Here is a 24,694-nt window from a genome sequence, read left to right on the forward strand (position 1 = left end):
AAATGCTTTGTATGTGCATATATGTGTGTGCCTTTCTGTATCTGCATTTATTGGTTTGCAAAAATAATAAAAACATACATTTAAAAATGTATTTATTAACTAGATATCTGTGTAAGAACATTAACCTTTGATGTTCCCTCAATGGTAGGCCTAATTGAAAGAGTTTGGAAAAGGCTTTCAACGGGATGGATACACATTCACTGCTAGAAGTACACATTTGCCCCTGCTCACATACATTCACACACAGATGCTGGTTACAACTCGCTCTTCAGCATCAGTTAGATCATGTCTTGGTCAAGTACACCTGGTGCAGCCCGCAATATATTTTCACCAAGGCCACTGAATCTTCTCTCTATCCACAACTTCTCTCAGATCGTGCAGTGCATGGTAATGGAAGGATGGTTTATTACCAGGCCAGTCCTATGATTTGCATTTTGAAGTTGTGTGCGGTCAAAGTGTAAGAAGTTAGGAACCCAGTCAATCTAAATAGTTGACATAGACTTACATTTCATTGTGCGCAAATGCAATTTTTGGTCAACTTTAATTTGTGCTTCCTCTAACACCTATCACCTCTGATGACAATTATTATTTGTAAACAACCACAGTGAGGGACAATACCTATCATATTCATCTCTCCTAGCTTCACTCAAACATTTGTTCCCAATATGCTTTCGTATTAAACATATAATATATATATATATATATATATATATATATATATATATATATATATATATTCACATGTCTGACAAATGGAGAACACAAATTGTGGACTAATGATGACAATTCTCCAACAATTCTTTGGTTTGGTCCTTATGTTTTCTTATTTTAGAAAATAGCAAGAGTGACAATTCTGCGTTAAGGGAGCAGGTTTGTCTAGCAGTTAGCGAGGATTCCTAGCTGAGAGGTTCTGTTCTACAGCTCACCTTAGGTATCCCTGAGCAAGTTACCTAACACCTACCTGTATCAAACCAGTAAGTACCTCTGGATAGAAGCATCTGCCAATTTACTAAACAGAAAAATTGTTTGAAGGGATTAGAATTGGAACCCTTGAACCACGCTGTGCCCCCTTTTGTTTCCTCAGAGTTGGGGCCTCCTCTGTCACAACTCTGGGATGGAGAGGAACGTCACAATGGTGGGTAAGCAGCTGTGCTGGTCAGATGCCCTTTTCGACTGCAGAGGTTTTCACTGGGACCTTCTGAGCCTCAAGGGTCCAAGGAGCACGGAGCTGGTGGCTGATTGGCTGATGCCCACTAACCAGCCACCTTTGGGTGGGCCTGTCTAGGTTTCCTGCTGCTGTCCAGCCCTTAGGTGTTTATCAAGTAAATTAGTTGGTCTGTCCTTATGCGCATCTGTCCATCCACCTGACCACCTTCTCAAAAATAAAAGTAGTTAAATATTTGTCCATGTTTTGTCCATTATTCTTTCTACCAGGTAACTCTTCCTTTAATGGATGAAAGACTCATAGTCCTCCAGCCGTCTGTATATGTTTGTATAGGCCTACTGTCAGTGCTACATAGTTTCATTAATGTTGTGCGCTTGTGGACTATATCATTGTGCATGGCATCATTAGAATGTCATATAAGGCGATGATATCTAAAAACACAGGCTATTACTTGATATCTAGTTGTATAACCATATATGTGAAACCAAGTTGAAATAGAACAGATTGAAGGTTCTACTCTCAAGGACACATATTTCATTCAAATACCAAGCAGCCAGCCATCTGGTACATGCGAATAGTGTACATAGAGATTTGAGTAACCAAATTGAACCTGGGGATAAGTTCTATCTTGAACACCGTTTGGATAACTCAGACAGCGCCCACAAGATCAGGTAAATCGTCCCCTTTTAAACAGGAGCTTAAACACCAGAGAAACAAAACCCTTATCACAAACAAGGACACTCTGCGTAATTGTTCACTCTGGAGATTGACCTCAGGTTAAATTATTTTGCTCTGTGATCACTTTGTATTGTCAGAATAAACAAATAATATTTATTCTCCACGCTACGCCACTTAATTTTGTTATGTCCTCTCCCCCTCTCTCCTTTCGGTTTATGTTTTACTCAGAGGATTGAATTGAAACTTGACATGAAGTGTCCCCAGAGCGGAAATAACCCTAAGGTTAGTTTCTGAGAAGATACGACGGAGCCCTCCCCTTCCCTCTCCTCCCCTCTGCTCCAATCTCATTTCCTTTCGATAAACAAATTACTGAGCTTGTTTCGGTACAAAGTGGAAAACCGTTTAGCGTGAGAGAGAAAGCGAGAGCGAGACCTTTAGTTTCAGTTAGCGGCTAAAGCGTCCGTCTTTTCAAAGCGCTGCTGCCTGAAAGGAGCAGGAGGCACGCCACATGGTTTGTGGTTGTCATTACGAAACCGAAAGTAAGAACTCGGTTCAGCTTAGTTCATACCGAAAGTGAGCGAGTCGACCAAGGTAATGTATTTGACTTATATACTTGTTTTTTTTATGTAGGATAAACTGAGTGAAGAGGTTCTTTCAGAAATAACATTTCTAAAGGTTGCTCTTTAGTGGGGTATAGCCTCCAGCAGCCTCAGCAGCATTAGTCTGGATCGGGTAACATCGGACAGTTGTATTCTTCAGAAGACTCACAAACACGCAGCAGGTTTGTATGAGTAGTAGCCTACACTAGAGATAAAGCAAGGTTAAGGTTAACAGGCTGTGTTTGTGTGAACGGCTGTAGGCTGTGTCCGGGTTCACATACGCAGGCGACCGCGAACGCAACAATATACTTAGACGGTTCCTGAAACAGATAACTGCCGGAACGTAGATTAAAGTGCTGTTCTCGCACAGATATCGTTAGCAACAACTAACTCTTTGTGTATAGTGTCGATACGGTGTTAAAACCGAATATCCGGCTAATATCAATCCTGCTGCTAACTTTTACCCGCGCTATATTTTCGGGCGCCATAAAGGTTGTGGACTATTAAAAGATTCCTAAAACCATGTCTCAGAAGATGTCAAAAGTGTGGCGACATTCATGAATAGAAGCGGCTGTCTCCCCTTTCATTATTGCTACATTTTCTCTAGCAGCGCAGTCAGTGTGGCGACACAGCGCTGTGTATTCTTTCGGGCTCAATAAATGCAATCAGATCATGAACACGGGGCTCATATAGTGGATTATCCACTAGCCTATACATGAGCCCCGCGTTCATTATCGGACCGAATTATGGGCAGGAGCTTAATTAAAACCCAACAGGAATAAATTGGCTACAATTCCGACGAGTTGGATTGACAGAAAACTGTTCAGGTGAGAACGTAATGAGCGCAACGCGCAAGCATATATAAAAGGCTTATAGCCTCCCAAAACAGAGTGTTAATAGAAAGAAAACTCATTTTTTAAACCTCCAAAAGACCTGCCCTGCACGGCCGCCGAATAGTCAAATCTCTGGACTGAAAGGGCAGATCTGACTCAAAACAAATGTTTAGATGATTTTGATGATTAAGGGCATAAGCTCCATCAATTTAAGATGGTTTAGCAGAAAAATACAGACTGGTGAAGTTATAAACTCTTGTACAAATTAAATGTTTGATTTTAAAGTAAAATAAAGTTTATAATTATAATCTTTAAATATATATTTTTTGCCATTTTTTGTGCCCCTCTGGTTAAACACTGCCCCCTCCTTGGCCCCCTAGTAAAATTTGTCTAGAACCGCCACTGCACATCCATATAATCTCATGTAATCAATTCGCCTGTGATACGCTCGGCTCTGCTCGTCTCAACATGCTCACACAAGAGAATTGAGCGTATAAATATTATTCCTGTGCATTTTAATGTTTTCTATTTTTATTTTTATTAATGCTCACCACTCACTGACGAAAAAAAAAAAAAAAAAGAAAGAAAGAAAGAAAGACTGCGGGAAACCCGCAGTCGACTCAGATTCTCTGAGTCGACTGCGGCATTTCCCGACTGATAATTCGAATCATCGACTTTCAGGGGACAGCCCTAGGTAGGGCCATAGAAAATGAAACAGTACAAGGTATAAATGCAGTGTGTCAATGTGAAAAAATACTCCATGGTACAACAAAGTGCAGAACAATGTGCCATTTGCTTTTTTTGCTTCAATGTCCATTTCCTTTTTATTTTATCAGTTCAGTATCACTATTAAGAAAAAAATTTAGGGGCATGCAGTACATTTCGTTGCATAACCATCCCTCACTACTTAACACGGGAAGATAGCCTGCTACTCTTTACTTAAATGTATTTGTTACCCCAATGCAACAGCCAAAACGGATGAAAATACATGGTTAACATCACAACATTGTGTTGCCTAGACCTAGCAAGGATACTGACATTTGTAAACTCGCTTCTGCTTCAATGTGTTTGCTTAGATATGATTATGTTTCTAAATACATTGAGACCAGACATTTACAAACGTAATTAAATCAACAGTGTGAGGAACTACAGTAACACGTTTATGTGCAAGAACATCAAGTCACTTACGAAATTAAATCGTTTTGCTTACCTTCGACCCTTGCAACAGGAGAAATCGTGGCTCCTTTCTCCAAGAGTAGTCGCTGCGCTCTCATTCACCCAGCAGCAGCACCATGGTGTTTGGGTGCGCCCCTCTAATTTACCCGTGTGGAACGTTGCGTTGCATTAGTTACGTAAAATCAGTGAAATCATAATTGTTTTATTTGGTCAGCACGGGGGGGCCACAGGGGGGGCCAGGGACATGTCTACAGGGGCACGGGCCCCTGTAGGCCCCCGTGTAGAACTGCCATTGATTATCCATACAGTCTATGGTATTATATGTTATTGCTCATTTGCTTAACGAGTCTAAAGGTGCTGCGTTTCAGGGACACTTTTTAGCCCATAAATTACGAGATTGAACTGTCATGAGTGCACTGTCATAGTGAGGGCTGTCATCGGGGAGCTGGGCGGGCTGTTTGATCATGTCAATCAAACTGAGACGAGGACGCAGGTTAAGGGCACGCCCACCAACCAAAAAACAAAGCACGACACGTACGGCTAAGAAGAGGAAATGCAGCTAAGACAATGCAAGACTCACCAAAAACGTGTTGCTCAAAAGGAGGCCTCCCAGTCTATGCATACGGGAAAGTTTCATGTCAATAAGATATATTTTTATTTGCAGGCTGTTATGTGCTATTGAATCAACCAGATGACAAAGCATAGTAATGTTATAAGCAAAGGGGCAGAATATAAATGTTTAGTTCTTTTAGGCTACCTTGATGCATTGGTATCCCACATTGTCCCATACAAACGTAGTCTTTGGGTGAATCCTGTTTCTTTGCTCCAAGCAAAATCTCAGCCCTACACCTCACTGTTGCGTGTTCACTCGCAGGGGAGCCGTGTCCCGAAAGCCATTTTAAGGTAGGGTAAGGTGTAAGGGGGAGGGCTAACATCCCCTCAAAGTTAATATTTTCAATGGGCACCCTTGCAACGCTACAGTTGTGACTTGCTCCCGCAATACCTTGCGAGAAAATGGAAAATCCTGAAAAATCCTAGGCAAGATGGCAGGCGAAAAGATGCGACAGGATCGAAAACCACAAATGTAAGTGTTAAAAATCATTCAATAAATTATGATGACCATTGCATTATCATTATGCCGTTTGAATGTTACATAGGCATTTTCTTTATAGCAAGCCAAACCACCAAAACTCCCGGAGCAGAGCTCCCGGACTCATGCCGGTGGCTCTGCGGGCATCTTGGACGCAGACCAGGGAGCTTCCGGCTGGGCTGCCCGGGGCCGGGCTGCTCGCGGCAGCCCGACCCCGGTCCACGGGGAAGCTGCCAGGCCCAATGACATCTATGTGTTCCATGTTCTAGGGACTCCAGGTTGATGATAAGCTTTAATTCCCTGCCAAGTAATCCAATAGTTAGTTTTAAAAATGCTTACTAGCCTGGAGAATGGTCGATCAATCAGTACGTTTACATACATGGCTTAATCCGATTAAAGCCATAGTTCGACTATGCTCCTCAATTGGACAACTGCAACATTACATACATACAACTTATCCGATTTCGCTTGTCCGTTCATGTGCCGATTTTTGTACGAGGTAGATTGGTTAAAGGTGTTTACATGCATGTATATGCACTGACTGTTCTCGTTATTTTTTATAAACAAATGTATTTTTTCATATATTTTGCAAGAAATATTTATCTATCCATCCATCCATCCATCCATCCATCCATCCATCCATCTATCTATCTATCTCTCAGTTATTATATATTGTACATAACATGTGGCCATATAACCCAGTTCTGCCATATAATTCCTTCTTAATTGTTATGTTTTCTTTCAGGGGATCATTGAGGCCGCTGCCATCACAGAGCCCATCCCTCCACCTCAAGCACCTCTTCTGCATTGGTAGCCCTAAGCCCCCCAACCCCCAGAAAGATAGAAAGATTAAACATCCACTGATGGTTTAAAACCGACCGAGTTATTAATAAAATGTGATGGTTGATGCCTTTTTGTAATTTGCAATATTAGTTCCATTATATCACTGGTTCTTGTTTGTATGATATTTATGTTTTACATGGATGGCATACTACCTCAAGTTCTATGTTTATTCTGTTTTTTTATATTATGTTATTGTATAATGTTTGATCCAAAATAAAGTGCAATATTGCAGTTTCTAACAGATATTCTTATCTAATCATACCATGTTTTTCCATGTGGGTAAGGTTGCATTCCTAAGTCATTCAAACTATACAGTAACATTCCAGAGAAAGATATTGTATCAAAAGATTAAAAAAAATCGAAATAAAATAAAGATCAAAAACCCTGTCAATGACTACTAATGACGTACTGTTGGGTCTTGAAGAGTTGTCCTCCCATTTCGTAGAGGGAGGGTTTAGGGGTAGAGATAAGGGGTAGGGTTAAGTGGTAGGGGTAGGGTTAAGGTGGAGATTTTTGTAAAGCACAGAAACGAGATTGGGCCTTTGTCCCTCATCTGTTGAATTGGGATCTGGTCACCCTACGAGTTACGGGTTGCCGGGAACACAGTTCCAGGCAACTCCGTAGTGCTCTGTGTTAACATGCCCGCGCAATTTTTTTAAAGGCATACAATGCATTCTGTCATCTCATAACTTGCATATCGCGTAAACTAAGAACCCTGATATTACCAACTCAGTTTGATTATAAAAAGAAACTTCAGATTAATACATTGAACAAACATTACTGAAAATACACACAAATTATATATAAAAGTTAACTTGGCTCATATAATTAGTAAATTAGGAAAAATTATTTCCTAAATTAGGAAATAGGCTAGTCTAATATTCAGCTTATATTTTCTAAATTGCATACAATTCAGGCATGTTGTATGTATCCATTTACTGTATTCATATTTCACAAAGTGTGGAAATGGGCAAGCCTTATATTCAGCTTTTTAAATGCAATGTAGGCCTACTTACATCGATTCTCAGCTGCACTGGTAAGGGAATTTGGAGAAAAACAGGAACGTGACTATGGGGGAAGAAAGTTTAGTACATCCAGCTGAAGCCTGCCAATGTTAAACGTGTGTATCTTGTGAACCAACAGATGGTAGAAACATAAAGAAGAAGGCTCAGAGCTGTGTGATAACCCTACAGAGATCATGGCCTCCTTGGGTGTGTTCTTGCTGTCCCTGTCCCTTATCTGCAATATCATTGCTGGAACCTCTGGTAAGTTGGTACATATACAATAATTAACTTTATAAATGAATATAATAAATATATATAAATATAATATTTTCTGTATATATTGTATAAATAATACTCTAATTGGACCATTTATCTTTGCAGGATTTGTGGAACTGAAGTGTAATGGTAACAACAATGGACAGTTCGGCCAACAGTCATTATTGGAGTGCATTGTGATTCTTTCAAAAGAGGCAACAGATGTACTGATAGAGAAGATTATTTGGAAGAAAACTGGAGCCGAGACTGCTTTAATAGATTATGTAAGAGGTTCTTACCTTAAATCTGAACCACGCTTTACATTGGCTGAGCCACATAACATCGACTTGAAGGTCTCGATGCTGGTGACCGACACCCTGATGGCAGATCGTGGGAGCTACACGTGCATGGTGATGACCAATAGAGGCTATTGTCAGAGCTTCGCCCCCCGCCTCAGCCTCTCAGGTAGGTAATCACTGGTAATAAAATATAAGTGTTTTTGGAGAACAGGCCAATACTTAATCTGAATATTTATATAATGTGAACATTAAACAAAGTTTCCTTTAGCTTTTAATAGTAGCTCCATATAAAAAAGGTGAGCAAAGGGAAACTGAAAACAGCTTGAGAATCATGTGCGATTTCTATTTGATGAGCATAAAAATCCCCCTTAATAATTTACTTTTCCATTTGCTTTATAAATAGCTCAACTTTTACTTTCAGTTACTTGAGCTATAAACAACCAGATAAAATACTAGCCAAACAGCACTTATCTATGTGATACAAATTGTACTAGGTGATATGTAAATGCCCTAATAAGTTAATTAATTCACCCCCAAGTTATGTTTTCTCTTTGCAGTCCCATATAGCACTCCAAAAATCAACTGCATTAGTAGGAACCCTAACCAGAAGGTCGCCATGATCCTTTCCTGCATCGCTACTGGCGGTTATCCAGAAGGGAAAATCCTTTGGTTTGACGAATATGGAACGGATTGGTCCGCCAGCTCCCAACAGGATGCTATGGCGACCACAGATGGACGTTTCAACCTCATCAGCAAGCTGGAGCTGCTTTCAGGCTCTTTATTCTCAAAGTACACATGTGCGGTCCACAATATCAGAGGAGAACGGGAAGGAGAGAACCAGTATGATTTGGATCCCTCAGACCCTCATTCAGTCCAGCATGAAGGTAACCAATGGTTCTCCCGGAGTCCTTCTCTACCTTAGTCTCACATATCAGATTTAAGATTAATAATCTAGAGTCTGTTAGTAGTAGCTAAAATCTTGGTGGCTGGGGCTTTTCCCTCGCTATTTCTACCAATCATGTTGCTGGACGTGGGGATCTGTAAAACAGCAATAGGCTAAAAATAGCACAAACTTTGCCAGCACTAGTTTACTTTTCTTTAGACAAGCGTTAACATCCTGTGTTCCTTCAAATATATCTCCAACCCCCCTACCATTTGTAGGCGGATGTTGTTGCATTTCAAATACAAATTATATAGGCCTAATTAGGCCTGTGCATGCGATCTGTTTTCACGGTGGCCGCGGTTCCTAGGCCATTCATTCATTCGGGGCACGGGGGGGGGGGGGGGGGGGGGGGGGGGTAAGTTAGGATGATTCCAGGGGCGCCCCAGAGGACACTTGTATTATTACAACTATATGCAAGTACATTTTGGCGAAATATTGATTCATATGAAAACTGCCCTCATGCACAGATGCAGCCCCAGGATTATCCCCCCCACTTGAAAAGCAAGAAGGTGAGCCTATGTGCAACCCATGAACAAAAGTCTTTGGGGTTAACATTTATGTAAGCTGATTTTGAATATTTCGATTGGCGGCATTACAATATTAGCAGACATTAAACTAAGGATACTTGTACATTTTAGCTGACTTTTAAGTTTTACGTCAGCTAAAATTACAAGTAGTCCACCCTTAGATTAATAGCTGCTATTTATGGTAGGCTAATGCAGCAAATCAAAACATACAAATACATATTTAGTCATGCCCAGCTCAATCCAATCAAATAGACTGTTGACAACATTGTTTAATATGTTCAGATAATTATGAGACATTCTGAATTATATGATGTATCTTAGAGTCAGGGCCCTCTTCAAGCCATGATTAACCCAAAGAAGAAACCAGTGAGGTTGAAATAGAAGAAGGGGAGAAGGAGGACACTGGGGCACTGATGAGGAAGTGGAGGAACCAAGTGAGGCTGAAATGAGGGACATGTCAGACAGATGTGAGCCACAGGCAGATGAGCCACATGTACTGGTCTCAGACCCAGGTCAGCTGCTTTCTGTTGACCTAGGTTTGTGGCCAGCAAGATTGACTGACAATGACAGGGCAAGTATTTTCAGAAAGATTGCTGTTAGGGAAGATGAGGAGATGCCCAACGATGGAGAGGGAAAGCCTTTCCCTGATTACCTTAAATATTCCAAGACACCAAATGGCAGGGTAAAGGTAAAGAGGGACTGGTTAGTCCATAGCAAGAATTTCAATGCACTGTTCTGCATTCCCTGCATCCTTAATGATGATAATGACTACCCAATTTTGACCCGGTATTACCCAATATTTAATGATTATAAAATGTGAATGAATATATAACATTTAAAATGTATATATGTTGGGGGGGGGGGGGGGGCTCCATAACTGAATTATGTCAGGGGGCCCAGAATTCCTAGGGACGTCCCTGAACACGAGTGTGAGTGGGGTTGTTAGTTTATTTAATTTTTTGCTCAAAAAAGGTTGAGAACCACTGGTTTATACCTACACTTAACTGCAACCGTGGTTGGATGGGTTTTATTCTTGCGATGTAATTCATTTAAAATGGTCGATGATTTGTGTTTATTTTATTAGTGATGCACAATCAAAAAAGGATGCTACGCACACTAAACTGATTACATGCCTTTTTTTGCAGGAAAAACACAAAAGTCAGATTTGGTATCCAAAATCATCATCCCTGTGGTCATCATTGGATCAGTGATCATTGGGCTGCTGATAGTCCGTCTTCTAAAACCACACTGTCAAAGTAAATACTCTTGTTTTCCAGAAGCATATTATAGGCTAGCCAAACTGTTACTAACGGTGTTCTGCACAGCAGTACATATATCAACTAGGCTTGGGCTTGTAACCTGCGATTTGCCGCTTGACACATACTATTCCATCTTGTTTGTTGCCTTTATGTGCTTGTGTGATTCTTCCTCATGATATTATCTAAACTGCAAGGGACAAGCTATCAAGATTCACTCCAGAGCCAACGTGTCTCTGCATGCTGACTTGACTTTTATGACTATAATGAGGAGTTATCCGTTAATAAAATAATTACAGATAGCAATATTAACACAAAATAAGTATTATACGTTAACAATGCATGTTTGATTATATTTAGGATCATGCAATATTTTTTTTGTCTTTGTCTTAAACACAAATTAAAATGGTTGGTCATTTTCCCATTGTGACAGACTGGTTGCTACAAACTGACAGTGTTATGGTCCTTTGTCTATGACTCCCTGTTAGAACATGCTTACAGTATCATATCTTGTTCACAGGTTCCCATCATGCACTCCCAACAAACAACAAATCCGGTTATGAAGGTGTGTTCATTTGATTTGATTTGTTTTATTTCATTATATAATATTAATGTCTAAGAAGGACTTCAGACCTCCCATAAAATACCTGTATTGAAAGAAGGCATGTGACAACTAGGTACTTTTTGTTTTTAACAAACAACCCAAGACCAAATAAGCTTTTTACTGTGTTAAGAATATTAAATAAATGGGGAAAACTTTCAGCAGTGGAAAAAATAATTCACTAAAGGTCTTTGTCGTTCCTGCAGTAAATTGCATCACTGCTGGTATAAACAATCTAAATATCAACTAACTGCTAAGTTAATCATAACAGCATTTCTGTAAATTATAACAGGATTTTTGATTGAAGATGTATGTGCTCTTTGCAGATGAACTTCAAACCAAAACCAAGCCTAAGGGAGAATACAGCAGCTGTCTAACACCCCAACCCTCAAATGTGATGTTTTGAATTTTAAAAGCCATTGAGTTTTCTATATATAAATTTAAACACCATGAATTCATAACATTGAAACTCTATGCTTCGAAATCAAGGTGATTTGAATGTATTAGTTATGAATTCACCTCTTTGAGATTCAAACATGGAATTTGTAGTTGGACCATTTTAAAAAACAAATATTTTTCAATAATTCAGATGCAAAAAATCAAGAGTCTGATATTCAAAATAGGGTATGTATATACTGCCGGCCTATCAGAGTTATATTTTGATCAGTTTAGTTTGAGTTTTTTCTGCAAGCTCAGTTTAATCTTTTCTGTCAATTAACGGATTGCTTTTTCTTTCAGTTTGTGTTGATTTAGTTTTGGTTTACTATAATCACACTGGTTGTGACTACTTTATGGCATGGGCCCAACTCTCTCCACAGCTCTCTGCATGATAATTTAACACTTGTCGTTTGGTGATCAACGATTCAGCGTAAGAAAAAAAAGATGATTATTTTTGTTTTACTTTTTTGGGGGATATAGGAGGTGAGCATTTAGTCATTTTTATCAATTTGATCAACTGGTCTCATGGTAAATGCATTATTTGGTGCTTATAACTTGAATAAAGATTTTCAAAAAACAGATATCACAAATAAATTTGCCACAAATGCTACAGGCCAGTAGTTTGTAATGGTGTGCCTTCGAGGCCATGCGGTTTTGTGGTCTTGAAGACATAATCCTATCCTTGCGAGACCATCCTGATGTCATAAGTTCGTATTAACGGGCTGGTCGCATGAGAATAACATCATCCAGACATACCTACTTGAAATGTGTACACCTGATTTCGTGCATCACGTGAATGATGTCACGTGATGCAGGCTCTTTGCTACATTTCAATAAATATTTGATATACAGCACGTTCAGACTTTACCTTTTCACATTTTATTACACTTACATTACATAGAATTATAATGAAATACTAATCGCAATGTGAAACTAAATTCAGTCATTATGTTTGAACCTCCATAAAGACTCAAGGTGTATGTGAGTTGAAGATTCTTCAGATTATTCAAATTATTCAACTGCACCTGCTTAAAAAAAGGAGATGGACCTAAATGCAAATAACACTAAAGGTTAGGGTTAGATGCAATCTAACCCTAAGAGATGTGAGACTTTGTTTGCATTATGTTGGAATAGTAAACTAAATGAACTGCCAAATCAATATCAATAATATAACCGCAAGTGATGATTAAAGAGGTCCGGGCAAAACGAAAAGTCAAGAACACACAAAGGGAAGATATATACATGGAAGATATATAAATATGAAAGAAGGACATAATTATGAAGGAAAGATGTTCCCCTTTAAGCCATACTGTGCTTCGGCTTTCAGGTGAGTGGTCTGCAAATCAATGGCCGTATTTCATGTTCAGCTTGTTCACAATGCTCTTATCGGGTTTCAAACTTTCAACCTAAGGATTACCAGTACAAGGCATTATCCCATTGAGCCACTGACAAACCTGAACTGTAGTCTCATTCACATGTTTAAAATGTCTATTGAAAGGCACACAATATCAAGAATACTCCAAGCACACATTTCTCAAGTGAATTAAAGGCTTTCTTAAAGGACAAATCCGGTGTAAAATGGATCTGGGATATGTTTAGTATGATAACGAGTTGGGATGTTCGTTTGGGAGATTGTGCCATCCGTCAACAACACGCAAGCTCTGTGTTCGCCAATCTACATATCGAGTCTTAAAAACAAGATGGCGTCGACTACTGATGGTGTTGTGTGTATGAAATGTCCTTTTTAATAAACAATCTGTACAGTTACAAAGTTATCAATGCCTCGTTTTATATTTTAAGACCCTTATTATACTACCAAAGGAGTGTTGACTACTTCTAGCCTTTTAAGTGGTTTAAAATAGCGATTTAATTTTTAACCATAATACATGCCCCCATTGTTCCAAGTTTATAGCATTTTGGTAGAATCGGCTAAAAACAGCCAACTTAAGAATGCGTATGCATGCGCCTTTTTGCTCCCAAACGAACATCCCAACTTGTTATCATATTAAACATATCCCAGATTCATTTTAAACCGGATTTGTCCTTTAAAAGCACATACCTGAAAAAACTTTGAAATGCTGGGGAAAGTAAACATTTGTACTCAAGAACACTAACAGAAGAAATATAAATATGACAGTTAATTATGAAGGAAAAATGGTTAACAAAGAGGTTCCCCTTAATGCCATACTGTGTCTTGGCAGTCAGATACTAGGAAACTCGCCTGATGAATCTCAGGTGCTGTTCAGTGTTGTGTTTCTTAAGTGAGTGGCAATGCCAGAATGTCATGTTCACCTTGTTCATAATGCTTATCGGGATTCGAACTCTCAACCTAAAAATCACCAGTACAAGGCATTTTCCCGTTGAGCCACTGACATTGCTGAACTGCAAGAAGCCTCATTCAGATCGTGAAAATGTCTATTGATAAGCACATTAAGAAAACTCCAAGCACACATTTCACAAGAGAATCAAGGGCTTTCTTAAAAGAGTAAAGATCTGAACATTTGCACTGTTAATGGTATCCACCGAATGATAGTCGTATGGTAGTAATACAATAACAAAATGTAAGCCATTAAAGGAACAGAGTTCATACCATGCAGTCACGTCTCTACGAGTCTCCTTGATATTTTAATATATGTTGCAAGGCCAACTGAACATGGTGTCAGAAGTTAAGACAGTAAGCTGCAAAGTGGTAGTGTAGAGTCAACTGCTTGGTACACAAGTATAGATGCATTGTTTGCGTGAGTATTCGCAGAGTTAGGTTAGATAAGCCAGTCAGTGAGTTAGCGTTCGCATCTTAACGGTGGGAGCAGCGATGGCTCAGTACCAAGTTAAGCCTCCGGAGCCGTTTTCGTTCAAGGCAGAAGAGTGGACGAAATGGGTAAAACGATTCGACAGATTTCGCATCGCGTCTGGAATGGACACTCAGGATGAGGAAAATCAGGTCAATGCGTTGATTTACTCAATGGGAGAACAGGCAGAGGACATTGTAGTTTCTCTGCATTTAAACGCAGACGAGGCGGGAGACTATGGTACTGTGAAAGGTAAGCTGGACGCACATTTCGTAACGCGCAGGAACATTATATTCAAACAGGCTAAATTCAACCAGAGGCAACAAGAAGTCGTGAGTCAGCAGACAGCTTCCACACTGCGCTGCATTGCCTTGCTGAGTACTGCGGATACGGTGTTCTACACAACGAAATGGTGAGAGATCGTCTAGTCGTGGGCCTGAGGGATGAACACCTTTCAGAACAGTTGCAGATGGACCCTGAACTGACGTTGGAGAAGGCAATTAACAAGGCACGACAAAGTGAGCAGGTAAAGAAGCAACTTAAACTTGCCGCGCAGCGGCTCAAAGCAAAGCAAGCAGCGAGATAGGCAGACATTTCATAAAAAGACACAGGAAAGACAAACACAATGTAACAGATGCGGGGATACACAAGGGCATCATCCGCAGGAGTGTCCAGCTAGAGAGGCTGTGTGTAACCAGTGCCAAAAGAAAGAACATTATGCTAGAGTCTGCCAAGCTAAAAAGAAACTGGGAGTTCATGTGGCTGCAGTGACTGAGGAAGACAGCGATGAGGAATACAGCAATGAGGAAGTCGCGTTCTTGGGCTCTGTGGAGTCCACAGGTGCCTGCCTATGGATGACAGAGGTAAAAGTGGACAATCACAAATAGACACTGGAGCAGATGTCACTGCAATCCCAGCAAAGTTGTACACCCAGGGCCAGTTCAGCAAACTGTCGGACCAGGAAGGACAGCATTAAAGGTGAATGGAAAATTTACAGCTACTCTCAGTAAGGGCAACAAAAGCACACAAGAGGAAGTTTATGTTGTTGATGGGCTACGTAAGCCACTCCTGGGTGGACTAGCCGCCATGACACTTCAACTGGATGCTCGCATGAATAACATAAGCCTGGATACTAAAGAGACTGTGAAAAGAGTTTCCAAAGCTTTTCTCTGGACTAGGGAAAATGGAGGGAGAGTACACCATTGTGCTGAAGCCTGGAGCAAAGCCCTTTTCTCTCTCGACCCCGCGACGCATATCCCTCCCACTCATGCCAAAGGAGAGAGAAGAGCTCACTCACATGGAGCAGCAAGGAGTGATTTCAAAGGTAGAGGAACCTACAGCATGGTATGCACCCATGGTTGTGGTGCCCAAGAGCACTGGCAGAGTCAGGATTTGCACCGACCTCACGGAGCTGAACAGCTCAGTGATGAGGGAGAAGCATCCGCTACCATCTGTCGAGCACACTTTAGGACAGCTTGCAGGAGCCAAGATCTTTTCTTAACTCAACGCTAATGCTGGATTCTGGCAGATTCCGATATCCGAGGAATCCTTTCTCCTCACCACCTTCATAACGCCATTTGGGCGGTACTGCTACAACCGTCTCTGTTTTGGAATTTCGTCCGCTCCGGAGCACTTCCAGAAATGCATGTCTCGTATCCTGGAGGGCCTGGAAGGTGTTGTATGTCAGATGGACGATGTGCTTATATGGGGTGCCACGCAGGGTGAGCATGATGAGAGGCTCAGGAAGACATTGACACGTCTGCAGGAGGCAGGGGTGACACTCAGTGACAAATTTGACTTCTCAAAGAGCAGGATAAAGTTCCTGGGACAACTTATCGACTCCACTGGAGTCAGTGCAGACCCTGACAAGGTTGGCGCTGTGAAAGCCATGGCAGAGCCCAGTAACGTCAGTGAGGTGAGGCGCTTCTTGGGAATGACCAATCATCTGGGAAAATTCCTGCCTCACCTGGCTGAGAAAACCACTCCCTCAGAGATCTATTGAGGAAGTCAAACATGTGGGCCTGGGGTCCACAACAGCAGCAAGCCTTTGAACAGATTAAGGCTGAGCTTACAACACCGCCGGGTCTTGCCTTGTATGACCCAAATGCAGACACACTTCTTCACACGTCTCAGCGGATTCAGCTTCATACAGCATGGGTTCTGTTCTCCTCTAGCGATGAAATGAGAAAGACTGGAAGCCGGTGGCATATACTTCGAGAGCCCTGAGCAACAACAAACAGCGGTATGCTCAAATCGAAAAAGAAGCTTTAGCCACAACATGGGTCTGTGAGAGATTTGCAGAGTTCCTTATAGGAAAGGATTTCCATGTAGAGACAGATCACAAGCCTTTGGTTCCCCTGCTAGGCTCAAAGAGTCTGGATGAACTGCCACCTCGCATACAGCGTCTACGTATGCGGCTGATGAGGTTCTCTTACACCATCTCACATGTGCCAGGCAAGGACATCGCCACTGCTGACGTGCTCTCCAGAGCGCCAATCGAGAACACAGTGGAGGGCTTACAGGAAGAAGAGGTGAGCCTGTACGTGGACACTGCGATGGCAAACCTGCCAGCTACAGACAAAAGACTTAAAGAAATAGAAACACATCAGGACAAAGACACTGTATCCCACACACTAAAGAGATACTGCAAGGAGGGCTGGCCCGATAAATTCTCCATACAAAGAGCATTCCCTCCCTACCTGCCATTCTCAGGTGATCTAACAGTTAATGAGGGTTTGCTACTTTACGGCTGTAGAATAGTATTTCCACTGTCACTTAGAGCAGAAATGCTGAACAAACTGCATGAAGGCCACCTGGGACTCACTAAATGCAGAGAGAGGGCCAAGCAATCTGTGTGGTGGCCAGGCCTTAGCAAAGACCTGACACAACTGATAGAGAACTGTGATGTATGGTGTATGTACCAACTTTAGAGAAACACTGCAACCCACTGAGTTCCCAGCAAGACCATGGTCCACTGTGGGGGTAGATCTATTTCAGACAGAAAATAATAAGCACTATCTGGTCATTGTAGACTACTTTTCCAGATTCTTTGAAGTAGCCAAACTCACTTATACAACATCTGAGGTGGTGGTGGAGCACTTCAAATCCATATTTGCACGTCATGGCATACCAGATGTGGTGCGCTCAGACAATGGGCCACAATTTGCATCCGAGTACTTCTGAAAGTTTGCACGAGAGTGGGGTTTCAGCCATGTCACATCCAGCCCCCACTACCCACAAAGCAACGGTGAAGCAGAGCGGGCCGTTAGGACAATCAAGGGTATCCTGAAGAAATCTAGTGAGCCTTACCTTGGCCTCATGGCCTACTGTGCCGCTCCTCTGTCGAACGGACACAGTCCCGCAGAGCTCCTCATGGGCAGAAACATTAGAACACCTGTCCCTGTCATCCCATCTCAGCTTAACCCGGGCTGGACAGACATGAACAGTCTAAAAAGAACTGAACAGGCATACAGACAAAAGCAGAAACTGAACTACGACCCTCGTCACAGAGCTCGAAACATGCCACTCCTCCGACAAGGTGACCATGTGTGGGCCAAGGACATCCTCGAGAGAGGCACAGTGGTGTCAAATGCAGGCACTCCAAGATCCTACATTGTGGAGACGCCTAGGGGCACTCAGCGAAGAAACAGGTACCATCTCTCGCCCACCCCACTGCACCAGCAACACACACCGACTTACCTGAGGATGGTGCATCCACTGCAGTGAACACACCTGTCACACCTGCAAATCCCTGTGACGCGGGGCAGCAGACACCAGTAAAAGAAGGACATGTCCCTTCCAGAGTGAGAGCACCTCCAGTGTACCTAAAAGACTATGACTGTTCGTAAAAAAAAAGAAAAAAAAGAGAAAGTGATGTGCAAATCTTGTTAAAGTAAATGTTGTTGATGCTTGTTAGAGTATCTATTTGTTGAAAGTGAAAATGCAACTGTTTACATTTGACATGATTTCATAGTTCCAGTAAAACTATTACATAAAGGTTAAAAGGTTATGAGATTAACATAAAACAGTCTTAGTTTAAAAACATGTTGCTTGAAAAGATGAAGTGTTTAGTTTAACTCTCAAGAGGAGTGAAAGAAATAATTAATGTTTTTTTTTTTAACAGGAGTTCTATTGTGTAGTTATGCATCTTCTTAGACAGCATCCTTAAGTCAGAAAGGGGGATGTAGTATTAAGTTATAATTCGGGGATGGAACGTTCTGTATGTAACCTAGGCAACGATTAGCGAAAGCCATTAAGGGAACAGAGTTCATACCATGCAGTCATGTCTCTACGAGTCTCCTTGATATTTTAATATATGTTGCAAGGCCAACTGAACAGATATAGGAAAAATGGGCTTGTGGACGTTGACGTTTCTATGAAATTGCTGGAAAAAGTTAACATTTTTCGAGCAGAAGACCAGGGTGAAAAAGATGCATCTGGTTTTAGAAATTAATATGATGAAAGATTTTTTAGTCCAGGTCAATCTGGTAAGGAGAAATAAGGCTAGTTCATAATTTTTTGCCACCCCTGCCGGTGGCTGTCTTATTGCGGCACAGTCTGTGACGCCCGTCTCCCGCAGTGGGCGGAATAGGCCCTCCCACCAGTTTCTGCCGTAGGGGGGCGCTGGAGCGCTGTTCGGGGACCCCGTCCTCTGTTGCCCTCCGCCGTCTGGCCCGTCGACGGTGACGCCAATGGCTGGGACGAGGATGGATGGCACGCTGCCATGTCCACCCGCAGTCCTCGACCAGCCCCAGCTGCCGACACTGCTGCAGCTCAAGGTCCGGTGGCCTGGGTTTCCGGACCTGGTCCTTGTCCTGCCCGGACTGGAACACCACTGTCATTGTGCCACGGGAGAGGGCAGTACCAGACTGGTACTGAAAATCATCCTCCGTGGACGGCTGCAGGCTGGGTTGGTCGGAAAACTCCCTAGCCGCAGCAGGGAAGTCGGGGTAGCCACTCCGGGCATACAGCTGAATGTCCGCTGCGTAGGCCCCAAAGCGTTCCCCCTCCCGGCGGCGGTGGCTGGTTGGCAGCTCCCGGCTGTGGTTCACGGCCGCACTCAAAAACGCAAAACGCCTCTCCAACGCCCGGATCAGGGCCCGGAGGTCCTCCATGGTCCTCTAGGGCCAGGTCCAGGAGCGCCTGCACCGCCGTCCCCTCCAGCGCCAGGGCGAGGTGGACGACCGCTTCCCCGGCACCCCAGCCGTTGTGCCACTCGACAGGCCGGAACTGGGCAAGGTACGGCTCAAGCTGCTTTGCCCCGGAGAACTTCGACAGCTTCACCACCGTCCTTGCCACCAGGGGGCGGTTGACATCTACCATTTCTCCGTCCGTGGGCCGCTGCGCTCCCACAACGCAGGGTGCGTCGGCGTCGGTTGGGGATTCCATGGGCTCGACCGTCAATCCCAATCCTTTATCCGCGTGCGCAGGCCAATCCCACTTCTGACACCAATGTGGCGAGCAGCACGGGAAGGACGAGAGGGGAGCCCAGGTTCAACCAATTATGCAGTTCCATGTCCCATGCCCCATGCCCCATGCCCCATGCCCCATGCCCCATGCCCCATGCCCCATGCCCCATACACCACACCACACCACACCACACCACACCACACCACACCACACCACACCACACCACACCACACCACACCACACCACACCACACGACTCCGGACTGCCTTTATTCACGACCAACATCAAACATGGAAAACAGCGCACCCAATAAACGAAGACGCTACTCTCGGTGACGGTGGCGGCAACGATACACACAACATGTCAACACTCAACAACACACAACTAATTAACAACCCAAACCCATTAACCCCACTCTAACAACCACACTGTGCCCAAAAGGGTCACCCCCAGGATAAATGAACCCCCCAGAATCCCTTGCGCATCTGAATGAGCGTCCACACCTCTGGTCGCCACATTATCTTTTAAAAAAGTATCCTGTTTCCATTCAAGTAATTACAAATTCCAACTTGTTAAAATGATTGAACACCAGTGTACTCCCAATATAACAAGAAAACAATCGTAGTTTTAATACTTTTTTGGAATGACAACTGCAATTGTTGTGTGAGTTGTACATTAGGCCTACTTAATATTAAAACATCCTAACTAATGATAACAGCTATAGTAATTATAAATTGTGGCCATCAGTAATAATAAAGCTTATAAGACAGAGCTTTTTAATTGAAAAGTTTGATTTAGTCTTAGTTTTTAACACAATCTTGCCACTTCCATAGTTGGCTCGATGAATTTCACAGTAACTGATGCGTCTCCGTGAAACACAGAACTCAACACAGTCAATGACGCAGGCAACAGCGCCCTCTTCTTGCGATAGACGGTATGCGAAGGACGGCTGGAATTATCCAGATTGCTACCGAGGTTACATATTGGGTACGCTAGACGGGCACTACAATAAATGCATACAATTATTTTCATGATTTAAGGACAGATTACGTTAATAGGCCTACTTTAGTATACATCTGAACGATGTCCTAGGCCGATTCAGAAATGCTAAACGCCAAGCTGCAAAGGGCATCTCAAAGGATAATTTACGACAACACATGCACAAATAGATAGTCCCCCCGAAACCTAGGATAAATATGTTTTATGCAGGCCTGTATGTAAAAACCGTAGACCGTGGATCAAACACAAACAAAGTGGGTTCGGCCGATTTCCTGTTTAATTAATTAAAGCATCAGGAATGCACGACAATATAATATCACGTTATATTAGTAATATATCATATGAAGGCCAACATTAGGATGGATATAATAGCGTGGTAATCTCTCACTCCACATTCTCGTCTCAAAAAAAACAACAACCCATGGTGACGTCTTTCTTGGAAAATACCACTTTAGGATTGGCGCGTAAAAAAAAAAAACAGTCAACGCGTGCCGCTCGTGAGCTCAGCCTTATGATGTACACTCGTGCGCTCCTCAGAACTTCAGCCTCCTGCCACGCGCGCGACGAGCTCCGTAGCCTATAGGTTTCGTCCGGCGGTCGCACGCCACCGTCTGCTGGGTCGAGGTCGACGCACGACACAGGAACGGTGATACCTAGAAGAGCACAAAGGTGTCAAGGGCAAACACGAGTCACTTGCTTCCCTTCCAGCACCGCACCGTTTACTGCTGAAGTTACCGAAGTTCCCTGAACCATGAAAAAGACTGCAAATTCAGGTAGGTCAATGTCATTTCCATCATCAGCATTGTAGATCCAAATCTCATTAAAACACGTCGTAGGAAACGAGCACAAGCTGTGCGAGGCATGTGCGGCTTTTTCAAATGAAGACCATTGTATAATTGTCTATATTACACATAGGTAAGTATTAATATTATTAAGGTACAGATTGTCACTTTTTATCGCATAACAAATGTTAATTGGTTTACTTGAATTTTGTCTTTCAAGCACAGTAAATGCCTAACAACCAGATGGAACCAGTTTTTGACCTTTTACGGACTAGAAAGGTTGTGTTTCAAAAGGGCATTGCTGTTTTGTATTTCAGTCCCTATCAGTGAGAGTCTGTCTTTATCGCTGGTGCTGTCCAGACACCTACATGGGCATATGAATTATGCCGCGGTTATTAAGGACACATGTCATATTCATCACTGAATTGCATTTTTGAAGTTCCTTTTATTAGTTGAGCCAGTAAGATTTACTCATCCGAACGTTCTTCTCTCTGCGCTCTCTTTTTGACTTCTCTATTTGACGTTCAACTGTGTAATGTCAACAAGCAGGAGGACATATGACCAGGGCAGTCATAACTTAGCACCCATGTTCTGACCTTAAGGTGGCAGAACATGTGGCAGTGGGAAACACTTGACGGCTGGGAGCAACACGGAGCAAATTATTGTTTGATGGATATGTTTACAGAACAAATGTGTTTTACTTTGAATTTGTGTGTAATGAGCATCACATGTTCAGGAAAGATAATTCAGATTCAGGTTCAGTTCAGCGTTCGTCAGCCAGGTAAGTAAGTTGCGTCATCGCCATCGGTCATGAAGTAAAGAGCGCTGGGCCTACCACTAATAAAACATGAGCGCATTAAATAAAATAAAAGTATTTTTTTCAGATTCTTGATACACTGAATTTGTAAATAATTTAATGTAATGGCCCTGAACGCAGCGTTTAGAATGAGAGTGTCACGTGTTTAAACCACGTGCATCAATATGAATTGAGCACGCTCCAGTCATCAACTACAAAAGAGCAGCTCAGCTCCGGTTATGATAACACTTTAAAACACACACGCACGCGTGTGCGTGTGCGTGTGCGTGTGCCCCCCCCCCCCCCCCCCCCCCCAGATGCTTATGCATTAAAAAGTGTTCGGATATAAATGTCACTGCCAATGTATAGTCGTATTGTATGAATACTATTTTAGTGTATTGAGAGTTGTGCTGTTTAAAATTAAAATGGCTTTCAAACAGTTATAAATTATGAATGTACCGACAACCGCTCACTCAACCAGTATCTTAACCCCAAAGCGCTGCAAAGAACCTGATGAGGAGCATATGATGAGATGAACCAGGTTTCTATCGTAGTTATTGTGGCTTGTTTGTTGAATATACAGCCTTTATTCCCTTTCCTCATGTATGTTTAAAACCTTCAATATTTGATGAGTATCTTTTTGTACAGTATTCTTCAAGTAGAGATGAGTTGTAGTGGTGATGTTGTCATCAGAAACCTGGGGGCGATGTTCCCTAGATTTAGGCAGTGGGCCAAGAGACCTTGTCCCCAGCCCAGCTCATCTTCGGCCCCAATGGACTGCATGTTCTTCTGCTGTGTGTGCGGTGTGTAAGTGAATAGTTTGTGTGGTAGTTGTAAAGAGACACTGGAAGAACATAGAGTCACAGAGGAGAAAGCACATCTTTCTCCCTCCCTTTCCCTCCCTTCCTCCCTCCCTCCCTCACACTGTCCTTTCTACTCGTTTAGCTGTCTTCCTACGCATGACAGATCAGAGTGTTTCGGCCTCCTGGTGATGAGGTCATCTCAGAAACAGTCCTCTTTTAGGTTCTCTTGTTGGCATCAATGGCTGCTTTTCTCTGGCAAGTAGTTGCTTGAGGGGGGGGGGGGGGGGGGGGGGAATTCGTGTGGACTTATGAATCATAATCTTATGGTCCCTGATGTCAACTTTCCAGATTTCAAATAGTTCCAGACTTCAAATGGTACTGTTATTGGACAACCTAAGCTCTCATCATTTATACCATCCTCTGTCCAGTTCTTGTGTGTGTTTTGGTGTGTGTTTGTTTATGTGAAACATGTCTGTACTCCACCTACCAGACGGATCCATAGGTTGAGTAATGTACAGTGTATATTTAGATCAGCTGTGATCAGGTTGACCAGTTTGGGACAGAGCTCCAGCTGTGAGAACACCTTCTGCATGCATCACCTGTACCACAGCCGCTGCCATGCCTTCTCCCACGCAGGGCAGACAGCGGCGGGTCCCGAAGCGGCCCAAGCAGATGCAGGGACTCAATGATGCTCTTTATCCCACCTCCACAGTGTGTCTTCAGTGAGACACACTGGCTTTGTTCCCTTCCGCCGGGGTCCCGGCGCCTCGGCCCGGACCACCAGCACACATCCAGCATCAGGAGCCCAGCTCACTCAAGCCCCCTCTGGGGAATGGACAGCTCGCTGGTGAGCCACCGTCTGAGCTCTCCTACTTAGCTTTCCTGCTTAGCGTTCTTACTCCTGCTGCTCGTTTAAGCCTTACCTCACGAGTTCCATCTGGTTCTAGAGGATTCTTTGATCTTATTCACAGTGGCGATGAAAGATTGCAATGAAATGACTCACTCGCTTGGCTTAAGTATCCCCAGAGGTATTGCGTAGTGTAGGGTAAAAGCTCAACTTTAGACATAATCTAATAAATTATTGTCTTTTTATACCCCTATATATTATAGCTCTATAGATTAGCCTACTCTCTCCTGCTGTATAGAACGTGACGCATGACTCTTAACGGGCCAATTCATTTCTGCTCACAGTGGAGATTCCATGCTGATTAACTTTCAGCTGTGGGCTGGAAAACGTTGACCCATGTTTTAATAGACAGACACACAGACACCCGCACAAACACACACACACACACACACACACACACACACAAACCCACACACACACACACACACACACACACAATCTTTATCTGCCATTGTGTAAACACAGCTATTAATAGTGATGGGCAATGGAACAAGCATGATGT

At 42.8% G+C, this 24,694-nt stretch overlaps 1 protein-coding gene across 1 annotated transcript; it reads left to right on the forward strand.

Annotated features, from left to right (window-relative positions):
* Positions 1-2,177: 2,177 nt before the first annotated feature.
* LOC307071256 (uncharacterized protein) lies at positions 2,178-12,290 on the forward strand. The gene is made up of 8 exons (XM_079730231.1): positions 2,178-2,434; positions 7,528-7,649; positions 7,770-8,108; positions 8,500-8,826; positions 9,353-9,394; positions 10,558-10,668; positions 11,189-11,233; positions 11,596-12,290. Exons 2-8 carry the CDS (start codon positions 7,583-7,585, stop codon positions 11,673-11,675), a joined length of 1,011 nt encoding a protein of 336 aa, XP_079586357.1. The 5' UTR covers positions 2,178-2,434; positions 7,528-7,582; the 3' UTR covers positions 11,676-12,290.
* The last annotated feature ends 12,404 nt before the right edge of the window (positions 12,291-24,694 follow it).

This window comes from Pollachius pollachius, assembly GCF_949987615.1.
Source record: "Pollachius pollachius genome assembly, chromosome: 2".
Classification (NCBI taxonomy): domain Eukaryota; kingdom Metazoa; phylum Chordata; class Actinopteri; order Gadiformes; family Gadidae; genus Pollachius; species Pollachius pollachius.